Source organism: Mobula birostris, chromosome 26 (genome assembly GCF_030028105.1).
Source record: "Mobula birostris isolate sMobBir1 chromosome 26, sMobBir1.hap1, whole genome shotgun sequence".
Taxonomy (NCBI): Eukaryota; Metazoa; Chordata; class Chondrichthyes; order Myliobatiformes; family Myliobatidae; genus Mobula; species Mobula birostris.
Window position 1 is genome coordinate 27626337 of NC_092395.1, and position 24744 is coordinate 27651080.

At 42.5% G+C, this 24744-nt stretch overlaps 1 protein-coding gene across 4 annotated transcripts; it reads left to right on the forward strand.

The window, feature by feature from the left end:
- Window positions 1–1192: 1192 nt before the first annotated feature.
- dda1 (DET1 and DDB1 associated 1) lies at window positions 1193–23163 on the forward strand. Of its 4 annotated transcripts, none has more exons than XM_072244585.1 (6): window positions 1193–1249; window positions 5890–5970; window positions 15304–15409; window positions 15830–15891; window positions 16698–16848; window positions 20627–23163. In XM_072244585.1, the coding sequence occupies exons 1-5, from the start codon at window positions 1247–1249 to the stop codon at window positions 16806–16808; spliced, it is 363 nt and encodes a 120-aa protein (XP_072100686.1). In that variant the 5' UTR covers window positions 1193–1246; the 3' UTR covers window positions 16809–16848; window positions 20627–23163. The 4 variants fall into 4 exon arrangements, with proteins under 4 accessions (XP_072100686.1, XP_072100687.1, XP_072100685.1 ...); XM_072244586.1 differs by having other exon boundaries at window positions 16698–16825; XM_072244584.1 differs by having other exon boundaries at window positions 16698–23163.
- Window positions 23164–24744: the final 1581 nt, after the last annotated feature.

Below are 24744 nucleotides of genomic sequence, written 5' to 3' on the forward strand. Positions count from 1 at the left end.
AAAAAGCAGTAGATGCCAGGCCCTGCTTAGATGTGCAGAATTTTGCTAGTTTGTAGAATAAATAACCTATGCATTTTAATTTCCTATCAGCAAGGAGCATACTACATATTGGAAAGGCTTACAGTGCTGAATGAGACCAATAGAAATAGCAGGAATAGGCCAGGTGTCCTCCAAGCTTGTTCTATCAATCAATAAGATCATGTCTGATCCTTGGGCAATTTTCAGACCTAGTTCTCAAGATCTGTGGTTTTTTCCTGCCGTCCAGAAAACAGCCTTGAGTTACTGAGCGATTTTGCATTTAAGGCTCACGAGTAGAGGACATTATCTTTGGAGAGACTACATTTCTTATTTAATTCTTAAACACTGAGATTATTGCCCCTCAGATCTGGATAGAGAAGCAGAGAGAAAATACAAACGCCATGTCAAGGCCTCTTGAGGGTCTTTTGTATTTGAACACTGCAACCTGCTTCTGTCTGTCCGTCCTTAAAATAAATTGTCTCTTTCTTTTCTTTATTAATCTTTTTATTGATTTAAAAAGAGCATATATACAAACAGAATTATCTCGTATATATATATCAATAACAATGCAAACAGAAAGTGAAAGACATCAAAATCATATAGTATTAAGCTATTACGTAGTATATAATAAAAAAAGACAGCTTATTCTCCTCATCAATTCATAGAGAATAAATTGTCTCAAGCTACTGATGAAATTATTCATGCAGTTGTCTGGGAGAGTGATTCCTCGCCGGTGCTGGAGACTAGGGGGAAAATCCCCTAAACGTCCGAGACGCAAAATAAAATCAGCAGATGAATGCACGATAGAACTTGAAGTGGGCGATTTTCAGCTGAACAACATACCCCAGGAAATCCACCACCAGAACCTTGTTCATATCAGGGAGTGGGGGTGGGCGTGGGGGAGATAGTCGGCCGCAGCGCCCCCTGGGACTTGTAGTGTGACATGAATTGTTCTCGCCGAATTCCTCCTGATCGAACTACCATTTCCAGAATGCTATGCGCTCACCAATGATGAGGCGTCTGTAAGTCACCTGCTGCAACGGAAAATCGTCACTGCGGCTCAACTAAACTTAGTGGCGGAAGACGGCATTTGATTGACAGGGTTAATAACTAATCAGCGAGAAAACTTTTTCCGTCCTCTGCGATTTGAGCAATCGCTAGTATGGAGGCGGGAGTAAACGGGCTAGCAGGTTTGTGTGAGAGGTAGAGTGATGCGGAGCTGGAGAAGATGGTGAGTGAGGGAGTCGCGGAGAGAGACCCTGTTCTTGGGCCTTTCTCTGCTGACAGGGTGGGATGAGTCGGAGTGGAAGACATAGTGTCTGGGGAAATCGCAACACGGGGCGGTGGGAGTCGGCAAAGGGGTTGTGGCGGCGGAGGAGATGGAGCTGAGTAGTGGAAGACGGTGGGTGGAAGGAAGGAAGAGAGGTTTTGCAGGTGGGGGTTGAGAGTGGGGTGGGATATGGAAGGGTAACGGGGAATGGAGGCGTAGTGACTGAAGGGTAGGATTGGCGGGAGGAATAGAGGAATGGCGGTGGTGTGAATTGTCATAGTTGGGGATGTGGGGCAGGGGCGTTGGATTGGGGTTAGGGTGGGGCTGGAGTGCGGGAGGTTGGGTGTTGGACATGGCGTCAGTGTGGTGCTGGAGTGGGTGGAATGGGGTAAGGTTGGGGCTGGAGTGGACTAGGTTGGTGTATTTTGCCGGGGCGTGGTGAATCAGGGCAGCTGCTGGGTTGAAAAGAGGTTTGAATTGGAGGGGGGGGGGTAGGAGGAATGTGGGTGTAGTTGGTGGGTAGAGAATGACGAAGTTGAAGCGGTATGGGTGAGTAGATGGACAAGTGGTGATGTTGAGGAATGCTGTGTATGTGGGGAAGTGCAGGAGTGTGAGTAAGGGAAGGGAATAGGTGGGAAGTATCAGGGGAAAAAAGGGCTAGGAATACAGGGAATCTGTGGGCAAAGGTTGGGTATAGTTTTTGATTTCTGATTCTGATATTAATATCTTGTACAGTGTCAGATCTGTGCCTCCAATATTGTACAACACTGATAACATATTGGGTAGATAATTAAAGTTTTGAAACAATCCACTAAATGAAGTAATTCTCAACTGCTGAATCCAATTTAAAGTCACAAGGAGAAATCTCAGAAAATGTATTCCAATATTCAAAGTTATATGGGTCTTTGTTTTCAAGAAGTGGAGGGAATTGTGAAAGATGATACCCCAAGCTGCAGTACAAATGGCTACAAAGCCATGGGACAAACCTACTCCATTAATACTGTTCTATTGCCATGTAGTGGCAGATGTCTCTTTAAGTACTGCATCCCTGTTATACAGTAAAAGACTTGTATCTGTGAGGGCTACTCCAATGATGGACCTGTACCTACCAGTATTGTACTCTAATGTTACCACTATCATTTGCAACTCTGTTAAAATGCCAGTGAAATGTTGAGGGTTGAAACATTCAGGGTTGACTGTGGTTTTTAACCTTCATTTGGGGAAATGTAAACACAATGGTATCTCTGCTGTAATCTCTTCATACTGCTATTACTTGTGATTTTTTTTTTGCATTGCATTATCTAAGGGTACTTTTGCAGCAGACAATTTTCCTTGTGGGGTATCACTTGCTATATGGAAAGAACACTGCTCAATTTTTTAGTAGTCTGTACTCAAGTGTGTCTAAGGAAATCTTAACCAACATATAATTCTCCGTAACTTCCGCCACCTCCAACGAGATCCCACCACTAAGCACATCTTCCCCCCCCCCCCCCGGCTTTCCGCAGGGATCGCTCCCTACACGACTCCCTTGTCCATTCGTTCCCCCCCCATCCCTTCCCACCAATCTCCCTCCCTGCACTTATACTTGTAAGTGGAACAAGTGCTACACATGCCCTTACACTTCCTCCCTCATCACCATTCAGGGCCCCAGACAGTCCTCCCAGATGAGGTGACATTTCACCTGTGAGTCGGCTGGGGTGATATACTGCGTCCGGTGCTTCCGGTGCAGCCTTCTATATATTGGTGAGACCTGATGCAGACTGGGAGACTGTTTCACTGAACACCTACACTCTGTCCGCCAGAGAAAGCAGGATCTCCCAGTGGCCACACATTTTAATTCCATGTCCCATTCCCATTCTGATATGTCTATCCACGGCCTCCTCTACTGTCAAGATGAAGCCACACTCAGGTTGGAGGAACAACACCTTATATTCTGTCTGCGTAGCCTCCAACCTGATGGCATGAACATTGACTTCTCTAACTTCAGTTAATGCCCCACCTCCCCTTTGTACTCCATCTGTTATTTATTTATTATTATTTTTTCTCTCTCCTTTTTCTCCCTCTTGTCCCCCTCACTATACTCCTTGCCCATCCTCTGGGCTTCCCCCCTCCCCTTTCTTTCTCCCTAGGCCTCCCGTCCCATGATCCTCTCATATCCTTTTTGCCAATCAATTTTCCAGCTCTTGGCTCCATCCCTCACCCTCCTGTCTTCTCCTATCATTTCAGATCTCTCCCTCCCCCTCCCACTTTCAAATCTCTTACTATCTCTTCTTTCAGTTAGTCCTGACGAAGGATCTTGGCTGGAAACATCGACTGTACCTCTTCCTAGAGATGCTGCCTGGCCTGTTGCGTTCACCAGCAATTTTTATGTGTGTTGTAGGAAATCTTTGCTCAGGTTATAATCACTGCCCACTTACATCTGCAGGAATCTGTGTTTATGGGAACTTTTCCCCATTTTCATTTGTAGGAACCTGTACTTAGGAACTAATCAGTAGCCACTCCCTACTATCAAACAACATCCAAGAAGCCCTTATTTTCCATCTCGTCCTAGAAACTCCTCTGGAAATTTATCTTAAGATAGAATTACTCAAATTCCACTCTTGCAATGTGCTTTCTAGCAATTCTACGTTTTTATTGATGGGATTTTTTTCTGCTCTGTGAAAGTTGACACCCATATGACTTTGAACAATGGAATGCCTTCTAGATTTTTCTTTTAAATCGGATTCAGCTGTTAAACCTTTGGGAGATTCTACTTAAATTCTTTCAATGCTTTATGTATATTTAGAGTTTTTTTAGATTTTTGATTCTTACTTGATAACCTGTCATAGCTGCAAAAAAATTCATTGTTTATGTAAATTAGTCAAACCAACCGTAACACATTTACATGATTTATTGAACATTTATTATTGACATGATGTCCTTTCCAGCTCAGAATCGGCTGAGGTTCAGAGGATTCCAGTCTAAATTTAATCTCTTGCCATCACTTGCCAGAAGCAGTGAATTATCGAGCTTAATAACCTTTTGCGAGGCTCTCCCACTTGTTTGCCAGCCATGACCTCAACTCTCTACTAATGGCTACATCTACTTTCTTCTTCGAGTCACTTGGTTTGAAGCAGTGTCTGTATCTTCTGAGTTGGAGGAAAACACAGAAACAGGTCCTTCAGCCCATCTGGTCTGTGCCAAACACATTGTCCTCCCTACTAGTCCCAGTTGCCCATGTTCGACTCTTAACCCTCCAAGCCTCTCCCCTCCATGTACCTATCCAAATGCCTCTTGGATGTTGCATTTGTACCTGCCCAGACCACTTTCTTTAACACAGGGGGTCCCAAACTTTTCTGTGCCATGAAGCCCAGGTTGGGAACCACTGCTCTAGAAGCTTATTGCAATAACTTACTACCTTCTATGTAAAGACATTGCCTTTCAAGTTTCTTTTAAATCTCTCACCTCTTGCATTTGTGCCCTCTTGTTTTGAACACCCCAACCCTGGGGAAAAGTCTATGGCTGTCTTTTTAATCTATACCCCTCATAATTTTATAAACCACCATGTCACTCCTAAAGTGTAAATAGGACTTCTACTGGTACTTTTGAGTCTGGATCCCACTTCATATTGTTCTTGTCTCTCCATCTCCAGGATTCTGCACTTCTGATCATTCGCAATTGTAATCATTCTGTCATTGGCAGTTTCGGCTTCAGCTGCTAAGCTCCGAATACCATCTCTCAACCTGTCAGAACTCCCAAAAGCTTCTTTGCTAACTTGGGATCAACTGTTCTAATACCTCCTGAGTGGGCACTAAACTCTATTGGACAAAGTTTTGAGACAACTTGCTATGTTAAAGGTTCTCTGTAGGTGAACTTGTTGGAAATAGCCTCCAACTGCTGTGATGATTCCTCCTCTGTCCTACAAAGCACAAATGTTTTGTTCTGTCTGTTAACTCGCTGTGAGTTTGAACTTGTCTCTCTTCAGTTTAGCTCAGAGTTTGGAGTCACTGTTACTACCTGATGGCCTTCACCTACCTTTGCACCATCAGCTATTAGTGAACTATGCTTTCTCATCTCATGTTGTGATGGTTTTCCATCTCTTTTCAGAGACAATCTTGACTCTCTAATAATGACTTTTTTCCCTCTAAGTAAATTTGTCAGAGGCAGTCTGTCCGATAGAGGTGCATTTGCCTTCATCTCTCAATTACTGCATATTGAAACTGGCAATCATTTGACTCTCTTCACCCCTTTTTTTTTTGAAGGCAGTGGATGTAGGCTGTGGATAGTGGTTCTAGTTTTGTAACTTAAGGAAGGGCCATGGCTCTCCAATTTCCTCCCGTCAGTTTGGAAATGATGTTTTCTTCCATTGCTTTTAGTTCAGAAGTCTTGGTTCCTTCTGCAACTTGCTCTGGCTTGAGAATTGGCATTTCATGGTTTGGAATCACTTGGCCTGACACGTTGACTGTTTATTCATTTTCATAGACCTGCTGAGTTCCTCCAGCATTTTGTGTGTGTCGCTTTGGATTCAAAGATTCAAAGTACATTTATTATCAAAGAATGTATAAATGATACACCTGCAGACTTTCTCATGTTCATGGTTGTCTATGTGTGTTTATTTGTAGGCGGACTTCTTGAAAGGACTGCCAGTCTATAACGAAAGCAATTTCAGCCGGTTTCACGCAGATTCAGTTTGCAAAGCTTCGGTGAGTGCTTGCCAAAGGCTTATGAAAATCAGCAGTATGCCTTACTTACTGCCAGGGTAAACCTCGCTGAGAGTGATACTGTGTCCCAAATGTGGCATAAATAGGGGGTTGGCATATTGAACCAAGAATATTAATATTCCTATATGAAAGTGATTAAAAAAAAATTAAACACAGCTTTGGGTATTTAACCTGTGGTGTTATTAGAGTGCCAGACAGCATTTGTTTGTGATAATATTGGGCGTGCACTATTGGGTCATACTGAGTTTGCATCTATACATACAGTGGCATGCAAAAGTTTGGGCACCCCTGGTCAAAATTACTGTTATCTTGAATAGCTAAGCAAGTAAAAGATGAACTGATTTCCAAAAGGCATAAAGTTAAGGATGACATATTTCTTTAATATTTTAAGCAAGAAACCTTCTTTATTTCCATCGTTTACAGTTTCAAAATAACAATAAAGGAAAAGGGCCCGAAGCAAAAGTTTGGGCACTCTGCATGGTCAGTACTTAGTAACACCCCTTTTGGCAAATATCACAGCTTGTAAACGCTTTTTGTAGCCAGCTAAAAGTCTTTCAATTCTTGTTTGGGGGATTTTCGCCCATTTTTCCTTGCAAAAGGCTTCTAGTTCTGTGAGATTCTTGGGCCGTCTTGCATGCACTGTTCTTTTGAGGTCTATCCACAGATTCTTGATGTTGTTTAGGTCAGGGGACTATGAGGGCCATGGCAAAACCTTTAGCTTACGCTTCTTGAGGTAGTCCATTGTGGATTTTGAGGTGTGTTAGGTTCATTATCCTGTTGTAGAAGCCATCCTCTTTTCACCTTCGGCTTTTTTACAGACATTGTGGTTTGCTTCCAGAATTTGGTGGTATTTAATTGAATTCATTCTTCCCTCTACCAATAAATGTTCCCCGTGCCACTGGCTGCAACACAAGCCCAAAGCATGATCGATCCACCCCCGTGCTTAACAGTTGGAGAGGGGTTCTTTTCATGAAATTCTGCACCCTTTTTTCTCCAAACATACCTTTGCTCATTGCGGCCAAAAAGTTCTATTCAAAAGGTTCAAAGAAGCATCTAAACAAGCCTGATGCATTTTGGAAACGAGTCCTGTGGACTGATGAAGTTAAAATAGAACTTTTTGGCCGCAATGAGCAAAGGTATGTTTGGAGAAAAAAGGGTGCAGAATTTCATGAAAAGCTCCCCTCTCCAACTGTTAATCACGGGGGTGGATCGATCATACTTTGGGCTTGTGTTGCAGCCAGTGGCACGGGGAACATTTACTGGTAGAAGGAAGAATGAATTCAATTAAATACCACCAAATTCTGGAAGCAAACCACACCGTCTGTAAAAAAGCCGAAGATGAAAAGAGGTTGGCTTCTACAACAGGATAATGAACCTAAACACACCTCAAAATCCACAATGGACTACCTCAAGAGGCACAAGCTGAAGGTCTTGCCATGACCCACATAGTCCCCTGACCTAAACATCATCGAAAATCTGTGGCTAGACCTCAAAAGAGCAGTGCATGCAAGACGGCCCAAGAATCTCACATAACTAGAAGCCTTTTGCAAGGAAGAATGGGTGAAAATCCCCCAAACAAGAATTGAAAGACTCTTAGCTGGCTACAAAAAGCGTTTACAAGCTGTGATATTTGCCAAAGGGGGTGTTACTAAGTACTGCCATGCAGGGTGCCCAAACTTTTTGCTTCGGGCCCTTTTCCTTTTTTGTTATTTTGAAACTAAAAGATGGAAATAAAGAAGGTTTCTTGCTTAAAATATTAAAGAAGTGTGTCATCTTTAACTTTATGCCTTTTGGAAATCAGTTAATCTTTTACTCGCTTAGTTATTCACAGTAACAGTAATTTTGACCGGGGTGCCCAAACTTTTGCATGCCACTGTATCTCTGAAGACATTAACCCATTCAGGGCCCTGAATATAAATATCATAGCAGCACATTTAGCCTGTTCCACTACAAAAGGCAAAGGAGTTTTTTTTTGATTTGGTACATCTTACCTTGATTCCCTGAAATCACCAAGGATTCCACAGTCCTTCTGGTTCCTTGCCAGGTGTGAGTTTCAATCAGCCTGGACAAGTAAGTGCCTGTTGTACCTTGAAGCCATCTTCATTTGCCATCCATATAATTACTTGTTGCCAGAAGCCACTTCCCTTCAGTTTCATAGACAAAGGGTAGTCCCTGATTCCCATTCAGTATAGACTGGGATTAAAGAAAATTACTTGTATGACAATCTGATTGAATGACTCGAGAGTTGCCACACAAATATTTAGCATGCAGCCATCCGAGAGGGAATCTACACAAAGCTGCAGTTTATTCAGTACGTGGCCTCATCCATTTTCTTAACATTTATTCTTTCTATTTGCTTTGCTCCTCTTTAATTTACCTAGATTGTACCCTGCATCCAATCAGGAAGAATGACAGCAGAGTTTGAGTGTCCATTGCTACCAAAAACTGCGAAGAAGCTCGAATGTGCATAACAAAGTCTGTCCTTGTTCCCAAAATGAGGACTGCAGTGACATTTGTTCTAAATCTTTTGATCCACCCTTTATCCATTTTTATACACGTTAGTGTAGATGAATGCGATCTCTCCCCGGATGTTAAAGGAAACAAAGGGGGAAATTGCTAAGGCTTTGGAAATGTTTGTATCATTGTACCATTCAGGAGCAGCTCTCCCCCACCCCCCCGCCATTAAATTTTTGAATGGGGGTTGAACCCATGAACACTACTTTCTTAATGCTATTTTTGCACTATGTGATTTAACTAATATTTTCTGCAATTCATGTTTTTTTTCTATTATTGTGTGTTGCATTGTACTGCTGCAAAAACAACAAATTTCATGACATATGCTGGTGATTTTAATCCTAATTCTGAGTCTGAAGATGAGTAAGATACCAGAAGACTGGAGGATGCTTAATATTGATCGCTTGTTTAAAAAGGACAATAGGGGCAAGCCTGGAAACGACTGGATGGTGATTCTTGTATCTGTGGTAGGATAAGTTGTTGAAGATTCTGAGGGACAGGTTTTATATACAATTAGAAAGGTAGGGACTGAGTAGGAGGATTCGGCTTGGTTTTATGCAGGGAAGATCTTGACTTGCAGATCTGGCTGAGTTTTTCTTTTGAGAAAAATTGATAAAGGCAGAGTGGTAGAATGTGGATTATGTTGTCTTTAGTTCCCAGGTAGATGGGATCTTTGCCAGTTCATTGAGAGAGGCAGTGGAGGAGTTTGCTGGAGCTTCGAAGATGTTTGAATCCTCTTTAACTCAAGTGAAGTCTCTTTGTTTAAGAAGGGAAATAAAGGTATTCCAGGAAATTGTGGGCCATTGAGCCTCACGCCAGTAGTAGGGAAGCTGTTGGAAAGGATTCTTGGGGAAAGGGTTAACTGGCTTTTGGAAAAGCATGGGCTAATATGAGGCAGATCATATCTTACAAATTTGATTTTGCTTTTGAAGTGGTGAAGAGGTTATTGATGAGGGGAGGGCAGTGATGTTGTCTACATGGACTTAGTAAGGCATTTGATATGGTCCCTCATAGGCTGATCCAGAAGATTAAGATGCATGGAATCCATTGTGACTTGCTCATAGAAGACAGGATAGAGGTGGATGGAAGTCCATGACCAGTGGTGGTCTGCAAAGATTAGTGCTGGGGCCTCTGCTGTTTGTAATATTCGTAAATGATGTGGAGAAAAATGTAGACAGGTTAGTAAGTTTGAAAACAACACAAAAATTAGTGGAATTGTGGAAGTTCAGCAAAGGATAGCAGAATATAGATCAGCTACTTGGATGGAAAGGTGTAGAGGGGCACAGGCCTAATGCAGTTGAGGTTGGGCATCATGGTTAGCATGGGTGAGATGGGCTGTATGGGCCCATTTTTGTGCTGTACAGTACTATTCTCTCTATCCATACTACCCTTTGGCCCTAACAGTCACATACTTATGAATACTGATTGCAGTGTTTCAACGGTAAACCTGACCATCTTCCTCAGACACAAGTTAGTTAAATGACAAGTGCCCCAGAGACACCTCCATATGTACACTTGCGAGTGAGCAGAGCATGGGCAGAGCATAATGCTTGATCTTGTTGGCTGGATCTGAATTGCCTATTCCTGATTTGGTTAGTTTGAATTGGCCTTGTTCTGATTGGCTAATTTTTAGGCCAAACCCTCTTTAGGAATGTGTGGTTCCAGACTGGAACTATCTCTAACATTTAGGTCCCCCACATGCTCCATCTCTAGATTCCCTAATCTTCCTCTTGCCAAGGATGTTGGCTCGTCAAGCCTCAGTCTGCATGAACATGATAGGCTGAGTTCAGCAATCCCACTTTGTTTTGCTCCAAGTTTTTTAAGGCATCATTTCTGCTATCCTGGTCTTCGATGGCCTTCCAGTCTCACCAATATATACTTTTTGGCATGATGATAGAGGTCTGGAGTATACAACTCACTGACACAGTTCTTTAGGTCTTCTTGGTGCCACTTTGCTTAGCCTTTTTCTAAATATGTCCTCACCTTTTGCTATTAACTGGACACCATATTTTTGGCAAAATATTGCTATGTCTCTCTGATTCACTCCCTTTCTTGCCCAAAGGATATGCTGGAAGCTTCCTCTGCTTCAGTGATACAGTGCTGTGGTGTTAAAGTGAGACTATGAAATTTAAATATTGAAAGTGTTGATCCACCATTTCCTTGTATATGAAGGACTCACTTTATTGGGTACACCTGTACACCTCATTATTGCAAACATCTAATCAGCTAATCATGTGGCAGCAGCTCAGAATTTTTGTCAAAGTACATTTATGTCACCATATACAGCCCTGAGATTCATTTTCTTGTGACATTCACAGTAAGCACAAAGTAAAACTAACTAATAAGCAGTAAATATTGAGACATGATAGAGTCCTTGAAAGTGAGTCCATAGTTTGTGGGAACAGTTCAGTGATGGGCTGAGTGAAGTTATCTGCTCTCTGAAGGGTAGTAGCTGTTCCTGAACCTGGAGGTGTAGGGTCCTGAGACTCCTGTACCACCTTCCTGCTTCCTGATAGCAGTAGTGAGAAGATGGCATGGTGATGACCCTTGATGATAGATACTGCTTTCCTGTGACAGCATGTAAGTTTGCTCAGTGTTGGGGAGGGCTTTACCCATGATGGATTGTGCCGTATCTAACATTTTTGGTAGGCTTTTATGTTCAAGGGTATTGGTGCTTGCATACCAGGCTGTGATGCAACCAGTCAATATACTCTCCACTGCATGTCGAGAGAAATTTGTCTAAGTTTCAGATGACATGCCAAATCTTTGCAAGCTTCGAAGAAAGTAGAGGAGCTGCTGTGTTTTCTTTGTAGTGGCACTTAAGTGCTGAAGTTAGGACAGATCCTCTGAAATGATAACACCAAGGCACTTAAAGTTGCTGACCCTCTCCATCTCTGATCCCCCAATGAGGACTGGCTCATGGACCTCCATTTTCCTCCTGTAGTCAATAATAGCTCCTTGGTCTTCCTGACATTGAGTGAGAGGTTGTTGTTGTGGCACTACTCAGCCAGATTTTCAATCTCCCTCCTATATGCTGATCCATCACTACCTTTGATTTGGCCCATGACAGTGGTGTTGTCAGCAAACTTAGATATGGCATTGGAGCTGTGCTTTGCCTCACAGTTATGAGTAGAGCACACAGCCTTGTGGTGCACCTGTGCAGATGGAGATTGCAGAAGAAATGTTGTTGCCAGTCCGAACTGACTGTGGTCTGCAATTGAGGAAATTAAGGTACTCCATTTGGACTAGGTGATTTCCGTGGGTTCACCTTCTTGAAGGATGCTCTCACATTGGCCTCTGAGACCAAAGTCACAGAGCCATGGTGGGCTATGGGAGTTTGTGAAGGTACTGCATGCTTTGACGGTCAAAGTGGACATAAAAGGCATTGAGCTCATCTGGGACCAAAACCTTGCTGTCATCTGTGTCGGTTCTGGTTTAAGATGGCGCTGGTGAAACTCAGTGAGTACTTGCTGGTGGCAAATAAAACGAATATTAATCACACTTTTTCTGGTAAGTGATTACTGCAAACAATAGACTGTAACTTCCCTGTCAGAGCTGAGCTTTTGAAGTGCCTGTGCAACCTGGCATTTTTGCAGTGTGAACGGAAGTCTCGAAGGTACAGGATGGCTGTTGTGTCGTATGGTCCGGACTGAAGTGGGGTATGAGTCAAGGTATGGCCATTGCTGGAGCTGACTTGGAGGCAATGTGATGCAGCAGAACCGAGTCGAGGTGGGGGCCAGGCCCGAAAAGTTTGATTGATTTAAGTGCTGAGCCAAATCGGAAAGGTTGGTTATGGGCTGAATCAAGACAGTGGGGCACAGGCTCGAGAGCGTATCACTGCAGCAGGGCCCGGGTCCGAGAGCAAAAACAACCTGAGGTTGGGCGACTTGAGTGCCGCGCCAGATTGAAAATGTCAGGGTGTGGAGGCTAGAGGTGCTGGATAGGTTAGTTCAAATCACTGCTCCACGAGCTTTACTCGACTGTACACTGAACTTCAGCTTGCTACTCCTCGAGGTTTACTCTTCTCTGCTCTGAACTTGAGCTCTCTGCTCCTCGAGGTTTACTCGTCTCTGCTCTGAACTTGAGCTCTCTGCTCCTCGAGGTTTACTTGTCTCTGCTCTGAACTTGAGCTCTCTGCTGCACAAGGTTTACTCGTCTCTGCTCTGAACTTGAGCTCTCTGCTCCATGCAGTTTACTGGTCTCCGCTCTGAACTTCATCTCTGCTCCTCGAGGTTTACTCGTCTCTGCTCTGAACTGAGGCTGTGGCCTGCAATGGGGTTCTGAATCGGCTGTGGACTCACTTTCATGAACTTCAGTTCTGAATGCTACTTGCTTACCTTTACTGTTTGCACGATTCAAGTTTGGTCTGGAATTGCCACTTTGCATGTGAAATACATTCTGGAGGTTGTACATGGACCTTTTGTATTTTACTTGGTGTGCAGATCTAAACGCCACTGATCTGGCCCTTTGCAGATTGCTGATTTCTTGGATAATCCAGGGCATCTAGTTGGGGAAGACTCGGAATCCCTTAGCTGCTCCTGTGACCATCTCTTTTTTTCTGTCCTTGTCCCTTTATCCTCTGCTTGTATGCAGGTAGAAGGAGGGCGGCCAGATGATCAGGTACCCGAAATGCAGTCTAGGGATGGAATGGTAGGCATTCCAAATTGTAGTATAGTAGTGGTCAAGTGGGCAGAGATTTCTTAAAATAAGCCTGATTGAAGTCCCTGACAATGATTTGAAAAACATTGGGGCAGGCTGTTTCTTCTTTGCATAAAAGCATGTGGATAAGGTCAAGAGGTTCAGTTGTTCGGACCAAACAGAATGAGGAAGAAATGTGACCTAAGTGACTTTGAATGTGGAATGATCATCGGTGCTGGACAGGGTGGTTTGAGTATCTCAGAAACTGCTGATCTCCTGTGATTTTCATGCACAAAGGTCTCCAGAGTTTACAGAGAATAGTGCGAGAAACAAAAAATATCCACTAAGTGACAGAAACATAAAAACTTGCAGCACAATATAGGCCCTTTGGCACACAATGCTGTGCTGAACACATACTTACTTTAGAAATTACCTAGGCTAACCCATAGCCCTCTATTTTTCTAAGCTCCATGTACATGTCCAGGAGTCTCTTAAAAGACCCTATCGTTTCCGCCTCCACCACTCGCAGCCCATTCCATGCAATCCCACTCTATGTTTAAAAAAAACCAAACACTTACCCCTGACATCTCCTCTGTACCTACTTCCAAGCCCTTAAAACTGTGCCCTCTTGTGTTAGCCATTTCAGCCCTGGGAAAAAGCCTCTGACTATCCGCACGATCAATGCCTCTCATCATCTTATACACTTCTATCAGGTCACCCCTCATCCTCCGCCTCTCTGAGGAGAAAAGGCCGAGTTCACTCAACCTATTCTCATAAGGCATGCTCCCCTATCCAGGCAACATCCTTGTAAATCTCCTCTCTACCCTTTCTATGGTTTCCACATCTTTCCTGTAGTGAGGCAACCAGAACTGAGCACAGTACTCCAAGTGGGGTCTGACCAGGGTCCTATATAACTGAAACATTACCTCTCGGCTGTTAATCTCAATCCCACGGTTGATGAAGGCCAATGCACCGTATCCCTCCACTTCCTCATCCAAGTCATTTATAAAAATCACGGAGAGTAGGGGTCCCAGAACAGATCCCTGAGGCACACCACTGGTCTCCAACCTCCATGCAGAATATGACCCGTCTACAACCACTCTTTGCCTTGGATCCCATGCCTCCTTATTTTCTCATAAAGCCTTGCATGGGGTACCTTATCAAAAGGTACTGTGGGCAAAAATGCCTTGTTAATGAGGGTGGTCAGAGGAGAATAGCCAGACTGGTTCAGGCTCACAGGAACGCAACAGTAACTCAGATAACTATGCTTTACAACAGTGGTATGTAGAATGCACAACATGTTGAACCTTGAAGTGGATGAGCTATACCAGCAGAAGACCATGAACATGCACTCAGTGGCCTCAGTAGGTACCTAATAAAGTGGGCACTAAGTGTATCTTTCTATTTGTCTCAACATCCCCCTGTGATAGATACCATATCAAACTCCTTTGTAGTTTTCATTACTTTCGTCAGATCACACCTGTCTTTTATTTTTGCACCTCACCTTTCCAGATCATTGTGACTTCAGTTCCAGTTCACCTTTGGAAAATAAGTTTTCACCTCCTTCCCTGCCCTTACTTTAATGTTTAATGTAGACAGACTTCCCAAGCACTTCAGAGAGTTAATTGCCCAAATGCAATTTTCAAACTAAAGGAAGAGATGTTAAGGTGAGAAGAAACTTGAATAGAGAAGAGACAGATGAACTCAGGCCAAAAGTTTCAAAACGTGTGTCTCGGCAAGTGAAGGCACAGTCATCTGGGTAGTATCTGGAGGAGATGAACAAGAACTGAAGTCAGGCGAGTGTGGGTTTTCTAATGAACTCTGGGGTTAAGGCTGGAGGTGGAAACGAATCTCAGGGTTGTGTGTGGTGACATGTATGTACTCTAATAAATTTTACTTTCAGCTTTGACCTGCTGAGTTCCTCCTACATTTTGTGTGTGTTGAATAAGATGTAGCTTATCTGCCTTTGAGATAGCTTTCTGTTTGTGTGTGTCTAGAAATGCAGTAGTAAGAGCTGTATTTGTTGCGGTATAGATTAGGATATGAAATGGTGGTGGACTGTGGATCGTAACAAATGAACACAGCCAGCAACAAGAGCAAATGGTCATGCAAAACAATTTTGCCTGGTGTACCTGAATTATTGAATTTTAAAATCTCTTGCAGAATAGAAGACCATCTGTATACCTGCCAACACGAGAATACCCATCGGAACAGAGTGAGTGCTCCCTTTCTCATATAGATATAGCCATCAGGAATGCCACAACTCTGGGTAAATATAGTATTATTGGTGTCTCTACTTCCCTGTACAGGAGGGGAGGATGAATGTCTAGGATGTTCTCTAAATGATGTGATGGGACATACATTGTCCACATCTATCTTTACTTCCCACTTCACTCCTGGTCGTCTACCACTGAGACTTAGTTTCAGTCTGTGTTTACTTCCACGTTCTTCTCTTTACAGTCCCTTTTGGAAATGTCCCTAGGTAAATGCAGTTTCACAGTTTGGGTTAGTATTGTTAGACCAAATAAGATTCACTGCCAGAAAATACCCCAGTTTCTTGAGTGAATTTGAATCTGAGCTTAGAGTTGATTGCCAAAAGCTGTACGGTGTTTTTCTTTAAATAGCTGTTGTTATTGTATTAACCTGTTGTGGACAACTTCCCTTTTAAGTCTCTTCTTCCGTTTCACAGTCATTGTGACAGAAAAGACCAATATTTTGCTTCGATATCTCCATCAGCAGTGGGACAAAAAGGTGAGTGGCGGTGTAGTAGCTTTTTAGGATGCATGTGAAGATGTGCAGAAGAGGCGGGTGGGGGCGGGGTCGTCCACAGTAACTTGGCTTTGATAGGTTGTGGGTGGCCAGGATATTGCAGGATTCAGGCATTATTGAGGCTTGATCCACCATGGAGGAAGTTCAGGATACAACTGCTGCACCTTAAGAAGCTTTTCCTGGACATTGGAACATCCAGGGATAGGGGACAGCTCATTGGAATTAGAACATGCAGAGAAGCAAGGCATCACATGGGGGTGGGGGGGGGTGGTTTGCTATGGAGAAAGCCTTGGCAAGTGAGATTTTGAGCAGGAGTTCCAGTGAAATAGTACACTGATGACTTCTGGGTCTTCCAGAGGTGGCGACAGAGACAGATCCAATTACAATCTGTGGGAAAAAACCTTTGGATGGGGATATGGATAAATAAATATTTTAGAGGGATTTAGGCCAAAGGCAGGCAAGTGAGAATAGCTTATGGAACAAGCATAACATCATGTAGTATCTTGTTTAGCATGGCTAAGTTGGGCTGAAAGGCCTATTTCTCTGTGTATAACTAAATCTATGAGCCTTCACTTGACTGCAGGGCCAAACTGTTTCAAGCTAAACAGAAAGACAAACCCTTGCTTCCACATTCCCTACCCCCTCCCAATGTGCATACATACACAGTGAGGCCAGCAAATTCAATACAGATGATTAATCAAGATGGGAACTGCCTTGGCTTGCTTCAGAAGCGTCTCCATGGGTGCTCTTCTCTGCTGAAATGTTGTTCTCTTTCCTAATCTTTGTAGAATGCAGCAAAGAAACGAGATCAAGAGCAAGTGGACATTGAAGGCGAGAGCTCAGCACCGCCAAGGAAAATCGCCCGCACAGACAGCCAGGATATGATTGAAGACACCTAGTCCTCCGAACTGCAGATGCAAGTGCTTCCCTTTTCATCATGTAATGTCTTACTGTCTCTCCACCATACAGTCCTTCATTTGTATATCATAGGAGCACCTTTATTTATTTACATGTAATTTAAGGCCTGGGGGAGGGGAAGCGAGGAGGCAGGTGGGGATTTCAAGTACAACAAACGGAAGCCCTGCACATATCCAGTTGGTATCAGTGAATGACTTAACTGCTTCAGGTTTTACTTGGGGCCTGGGACAAAGACTGGATGAGTGTCATGAAAAATCTGTGGTGAAACATTGTAATAATGTGAGCTTCCGGAATGGTAATATTTTTGCAGTGCACATCTCTCTAATTGGTACTGACCCCAATGTCTAAATTAGTGTCTCCCTTATCCACCACCAGACAGTTTTAAGCCCCCAATGGGTTTGATGTGGCACATTTTGCTACTGAGGTGCTTGTCTTGATATTTAGACAGAGGCAGACTTGCCTGCTTCACTAGTTATTGTTGAAACCCTCCTGATCTCATTATAATTGAGGATCATCCAGTAGTTGCTTTTTGTTTTTTTTTAAGGATCCAAACAACTATGACCCCTGTCCCATCCTCCTCTCAATAGTTCTTGCCTAAAGCATCAGAATGCAAGATAATGAGAGCTAACTGGTTTGATCTGCCCCAGAACAGCCTCAGCTCTTTAGCAAACATTGCAGGATTTGCCTAGCAACCTAGGAGACCTTTGGCAATTGCAACATTGCTGGGTGTACTGGGCCCTTGTCATTCATGGCCCTCACAGATTAAACATTTGATTTTGGGACTGTTAACTAGCCTCATGGGACCTTCAGTTTTATGCTTTAGTTTAAGAAAGGGAAGCCATTTGTATAGGTTTGTTGTTTTTTTTTAAAATAATAAACAATTTTGAAGTCCAAAGAGTTACTGTCAGGCATGCTGGCAAATCACTGTTTCTAACTCTCTGCATGCTGAGGAATCGCTTCCAGGGAGCCTCAGTAGGATATCCCAGCCCTGAAATGAAAGTACTGGTGTTTAATGCACTAGTATAACATCGTGTTTTCTCTCTCTCCCCCCCCCTCCCCCCAACACAATTTTAACATAGGCATTGACTTTTTAAATGTCAGACTGGAGAGAGCAGAATGCAGCGTAGCTTAAGAAAATGTTACGTTGTTCTTGTGTTGATTTTACACGTCACAACTTTTGTTCGTGGTGCAGTATACTGTTTCTAAGCAATTTTTTAACTACTGGCGGTGGGGGTGGGGGGAGAAAAACAATCTTCCACGTGTGACACTTAGCTTCAGAACCAACCTTGGGAAAGGAAGAGGTGCTACTGCTTTTCTTGTTGGTCTGAATATGTATAACGCATTGAGGCAAGAATTGGATAGACACTTAAAATTAAATCTGATGCACAGAGGTGCAAAGTTGTGTTATGTCTCATGCATGGGCCGTTATGATGGAGTGTTATTTTGCTTCCTGCTTGAGCTGGTTTTCCAGTATTACTCCTTTCTCCACACTTCATCTATTCCTCCTCTCTTCTTGCTAAGATATCAAGCTATTCAGTTTCTTTAAGGAATGAGAGGAATTTTGGGCTTGGCAAAACCTCATGTCCTATACAGCAATTACACATTACGTTAATTTTTTTTGTACATTCACAACCACTTTTCTGCTTTAACCCCCCCCCCACAGCACCATACACCAAAACAATTACTATTTCATTCCCTTTGCAAGCAGTGCTCCTTGCTGTGACAATCTTTCTGATCCTTGCTATTCTTTATTGATTAGCAGCAAAGGGAATTATTTAGTTGAGTTGTTTCAGTCTTTCATACCTATTCAAATTTTGCCAAAATGCCTCGCTTTCAATTAAGTTCTGCTATGCAGTTCTGGATTAATATGTGTCACTACATTTGCCATGAGATTGCAGCTCTCTGATGTTCTATTGTCATTTGACTGAGGTACAATTATAACTTGCCCTTTTATTATCAACCAAGTTAAGCCTCCAAGCCCAGTGACTGATTATGTGGAAACTTGAGGGCAAAGTGTTTTTTAATCAGGAGCTGTTGTGTGTCATCCAGCACTTCCATTCTCCATTCTCCTGTGATGGTCTTCTTACTCTACATGATCTTTTCTAAGGAACTATGAGGTTTTGTTTAGTGGCAAATATGAGTGAGGGTGATGTTTAATTAAGAACTGCTTTCAGAGCCTTCAGCCTGGAGGTAGATTGGTGCTTTTGTGTTCCCAGGGTCAACATTGCTTTCACTGAGGAGGGTGAGCGATGGGCCTAGTTTTAGACCAAAGGACACAGTGAAATGAAGTGCTTGGTGCTTCGGGGCCGTTAGACCCCATCACCCAGTGTGTTTGACCTTGATTTGGAGCTAGCAGATGTGCCCCATTAGCAGATAATGTTATGCCGAAGCTTTGCTGATAAAACTGTGCAAACTGTATACAAGCTGAAACTATTTATGTGGTTCTTGTGGTTTCCCAACTGGTGTTAGATGCTTTAATCACATTTCTTTTCTCCTCCCTCCTTATATTTTCAAAAAGACCCTTACTTAGAATTTCAACAAAAACTTGCTGATAAAGTTGCAAAGTTTTCCGTCTGATGGATGGTAAAACTTATTCAGATGGCTGCCTTCGTACCACACAGTAAATGAAACACAGTGTTGGTAATACTTCAATGTTTAGCATGTGGCATCATCTGGATTTTGATCCTTATTTGTCGAAGACGGACTGAGAGTTGTCAAGTTAAACGTTGAATTAATTTTCCCACATTTAAGTCTGTCTAAAATCACTATGTTAATAAAATCAAAGGTCATGGTCTAGAGAGGGTTTCATTGTCAGGAAAACATGATAGGTTTCAGAGAAACACAGGTCCTTTCTAATGTCGTAGTAAGAACAGAGAAAGTACTGGAGATACTAAGCTGGTCATGCAGAATCCATGAGGAACAAATTAAATGTTCTGTGTTTATGTAAAACTTCAATCTGAATTAATAACTGTTCCTCTGTCCTTCACTTTTGCCTACTTGTGCTTTCAGCAGTTTCATTTTTCTATTTCCAATCATTGGGATTTGGGTTTCATGAACTTTTTTTTGGATGTGTTCTGTTCATTTGAGATGCATGACTTCAAATGCGGTTCATATTGTTGAGCATTTCTTAGCTCTCCTGACATGACCGCTTAGATGCTTACACACCTATGGCACCAATAAGTGGTCTTAATTTCACTAATTTACCAGCCTGGTTTAGGCCATCCAAGCGAGATGGGGTGGGGGAGGGGGTTGGGTACTGTATCTGGTTTAGTGAAGTGGGGGTTTTGAAAGTACAGTTCCACCCCTAGAATTTAAAACAGTAAGCTGCAGTTTGCATTTTAATTTAAAGCACTGAATACAAACAAAAACAGAAGCAATGTTCTTCCCTTCCAGCAGGTTACTTGCTGAGGATTGTAATCTCAGCATTGGCAGTGTTGAGAAGCCAAGCACATAATTTCTACAATTTGTCTCCCTTCTATTCCAGATTGGGCCAGTGCTCCTCACTCTTAAAAATTATATTAGGCACTCAGAAATGAGTTAGCTGGAGCATTAAGTGGGTTTCTATCATTCACTGAAGGGCAATGAATTGGTTGCACAGTATTCAAGTGTGTGCAGTTACTGATAGGCTATTCCAATCCGTACCCTCAGATCTCCTAGCTCCTTTGGGCAAGATTACAGTAGATCATACTTCCCTCAACCAACTGGTGCTTTCAGGCACAATGTGAAATTATTATTGGTCAAGAAGATCAGGGTGTGAAGAGGAAGCCTGGATTTCAGTGTGTCTTTTCTCTCTCTGCAGTGAATTGCTTCCTGAACTTGAGACGAAGTGCATATGATGCTCCTGGTCTGAAAATTTCACACCAATTGTGAGAATGTTTGATTTGGCTGTGTTTTCTCGCACACGTCCACATGCGTGCACACACACCCCCATACCTGCACACGCACACGCACCTACCTGCTGGCATGATGAAATCCTTCTGAAATCTTTAATCATGGACAGTGGTTTGGGGTATTATCTTTGGATATGCTTATTATTTCTAAGTTTTAAGCATCAGCCCTCCTGTTCACTGGCACTGGAGTGAATGGAACCTTGCTTTTTATAATTTGCTGTCTGGTGCAGTCCTTTGCCCGTACAAAAATATCCCTGTGGCCACAGAAGATGGACAATGGACCAACTCTTGTTCAAATATCATTGCCCATCGCTGTATCAGCACATTATACAAAGTTGCTCTTCCCTGCTTGTTCCCTTGATCACTTTTAAATTTGCTCTGCATGAACTATGTGAGCTGCTACCAATCAATCACTGGCTTTTACTGAATTTTTTAAATAAATAAAATGCCACAGAAGCCTTGTAATAAAGGTGTTTGTAAGTGTGAAGGATGTAAACATTTTTTGTATTACTGGGTCCAGACCAGTGTGATTACCGAGCTCATCAAAACTATTGGTGGATTATAGACTGATCACTTAACAAGTCTGCGCAACAGCCTGCTAACAGGAAGGGAGAGCGTTCCTAGATCTATCTACATTGAAGTGAATGGTTCTGTCTGACCTTCTCCCATTATCTTCCCCATCAAAAGCTACAGACTCCTGTAAAAAGGTGTAGTTAAACAGCCATTAGATGTCACTCTGAGATGCTGGGGATTGTTTAGGTGGTGGCAAAGTGGTGATGCAAGATAGTAATGATGCTAATGTAAGGTTGAACCTACTGATAGCCGGACGATTGGTATTGAACGTGGCTGAGAAGGATCTGATTTGTGAGGCAGGACAGGAACTTTGAAAGGATGTGGCTGCTAGGAGTCTACAGAAGTGATGGTGAGCAATCTGGGTGGCAGGTCCTCAGTGCTGAGTGTTCATTTTGTTAGCTTTACCCCTGATTATTAGTACTCATGGTGTTCATATCATTTGATCTTTGCTGTATAGTCCTATTGAACTTGCAGACTTATCTACCCTATTGACAGTCAATAGGGTCCCAGAACTACTACCCAAACTTTTTTTTCTCTAGTCATAACCATTTTGTTTTGATTTTTTTTATTTTCCCCAAAGTATTATAAATTATTTTTGTTCTGTGTAGCCTAGACTCAGGCTACACTCTCACTTAAGTCAGAATGTTGAGTGTTCAAGCCCCCCCCCCCCACTTAGTGTTTTGGCAAGGAATATTTTGGCTTGATGCTTCAGTACAGCACTGAGGGAGTGCCGCACTGCTAAGAGTGTTACCTTTCACGTGAGATATTAAATCAAGGTGGATCTAATGTGGGAAAATAAAGTTGAGGTTTTCCCTGGTGAATTTTGCTAGACCTTTTATTCCTTGAACATCATCACTGAATAATAATCTGTTTGCTGAGTGCAGGTTACCAGTTGTATTTCCTACATTACATCAGTGACTACACTTCAAAATGTACTTCATTGGCTCTGAAGTACTGTGGCAGTGTAAGGTGCTATAGAAATGCAGTTATTTTCACTGATCAGTACCTTTTCTTGCTTTGAACAAAAGGCAAAGCCTTTATTAGATATTAGAGTAGGAAAATTTTGGAATGAGTGTGGGGTTGGGTGGGTTTTCCTAGGAAAGTGTCAAGATGTATACTGAGGTCACTTGCCGGGAAGTAGAAATGTTTGAAGACTACAGCACTTGTGTAGTGGGAACCTTCCTTGAGCTCAGTTTACTACAAAGAGAAGTTGGGCCCGGAGGGTCAGTTATTTCTTACTTTAGGAAAACCTGGAGGGGTTTCCAGGAGACAACGTGTAACAGCTCGACTGTGTAGAAGAAATGTAAAGATCATCAGTCAACCTCTGATCACCACCTTTATCCCTCCCTTTAAATTGGCTACAGCTTGTGGTGGTGGTTTCTTTGACTGTGGGGAATTGCAAACAAAGCTGGAATTCTGATTTCATCATATGCATGCATTTCCCAGTTGGGGTGACTGGTATTGAACAGGGGCAGTAAACAGATTTCTTGATTTTTTTAAAACATGTATATCAGTGCCCCTATCTCCCTCCCTTTGCTCCCACTTCAATTTCTTTGCTTTAAGCTGGAGTACATAATTTCTACACAGCCTTGGTCCTGTTCTAATATGTGTGGCTCAGGAGCACACAATGATGTGGGACACAATGGTAAAGAGGGAAGTGAGGGTGTGAAGGGATTCCTCCTAATTCCCATTTTAAAAGATGTAGTGAATTGGAAAAGATGTGAGCTGGTGAGATCACTGTCAATAATTACCTTGATCTGGTCTATTGCTGCTCTCAATTTGTACAAATTTTTTTGAGCTCTCTATTGTGAATTTAGCAGACAAAAGCTAATGTACCTTCTAGATGCAAATTAAAATATTTTGACAAATACCATTTACCGCTGTTTACCTTTTGTTTTAACTGTGTTTGAATCTGTGACCTGCTTACTTTACAGAATGATTATACAGATTATTTGATCCTCTGGCCCATGTTCCATTTGATCCTTCTCCCACTGCTTATAGAGCAGGCGCTTTCTAATCCTTTCTACCTTGTGCTTATCCTGTTCCTATCGGAATACATTCACGCTTGTCACCTCAACTGTTAATAGTGGCAAATTCACTTTCTCAGCTCTAATCCACTTTGTAATTCATCATGTTAAATAGTCTTAGCACCTTTGAACTTCCTGCCTGTGCTCAGTAGCATCGGTCCCACTATGGCTTCAATATCCACTTGAGCATGAAATTCAGGCTAACGCTGTGAATTTGCAGCAAATGTCCAGACCCCTTTAAGCTCTTCCCTCCAATTTGAACTTAATCTGAGAGGCCAGTTTGGATGAGAGTTTCTGAATGGCCAGTATTTCTTCCCTGAGCTGGCCAACATTCGACTGTCAAGTTCTATCATCGCGTTGTGTTTCGTTTTTTCCAGACCTTGTGATGCATCGGGTAGCATTTTTGCCATTTCCTTAGCATTTGACTGATTTTACGAGTTGCTAGCTCAACACTGAGCCCAGCACGGATGAAAAGCATGCAAGGAGCCGGCTGGCCTCGAAGTTCGCTGCTGATGCCGCTGCACCACCGGCCAACATATCATTGCCCTATGTGAAAAGAACTAATTCTAGCTCCTGATCAAACATTGTCAAATAGTCAAGTTTTCTGTTTTCAAATCCCTCTTTTTGGCCCACCCTACTTTCATCATCTCTGCCATGCTGATAACCTAGATGTCTACTCTTTTTCAGTTCTTGCCTCTTACATAGCCCTGATAATCATCTCTACAGTATGAAGAGTAACATCCCTGCCTTTTCATTTGAAACATCTTAAAAACTGTTGTTGGGTTTAGGTCACTGGTAGAGTGTCTTGAAGGTTAATTGATGAAGGTAGGATAAAATCAGAGTCATTTCTGTGCACAGTTTTATTGTTCTTTATGCAGCATTACAAAAATATGACAAAATAAATAAACCCTTTTGCATGAAATAGAAACTAATTAAAAACCTCTGTACATCAGTAAAATGGAAGATGCAGTGATGAGGAGACTTGTCTCGCTGGTACTTTGTTTCTGTAAATGTGCCAGAAGAGTACATATTTACATTGCATCCTTATTTTTTTTTGTACAATGGCCCTTCTCCTTTATTCATCCTGAGCATTTTTTAGCACAATCCTAACTAACCACAGGACAAATTGTAATCCTACGTTATGACAACACTGGTTTTAGACTGGGTCCACAATGAGTACAATCTGCTACATAGGCTGTTCCTGTCAACAGTTGCATAGCAATTCCATAAATATGCAACTTGCATTATAACCAAGTCAGTCACAATCCCTTTGGAAGGTGAAGCAGCAGAGTAGCCTAGACTTACTCCTAATTTGTATGCTTTTATCCATCCAACAGCTCCATATATTCCTTGGGCATAATTATCTTTGAAAGTGATACTGTTGAGGACAAATACTTGTAGAGGCTGGACTGTAACACTAATTGGAA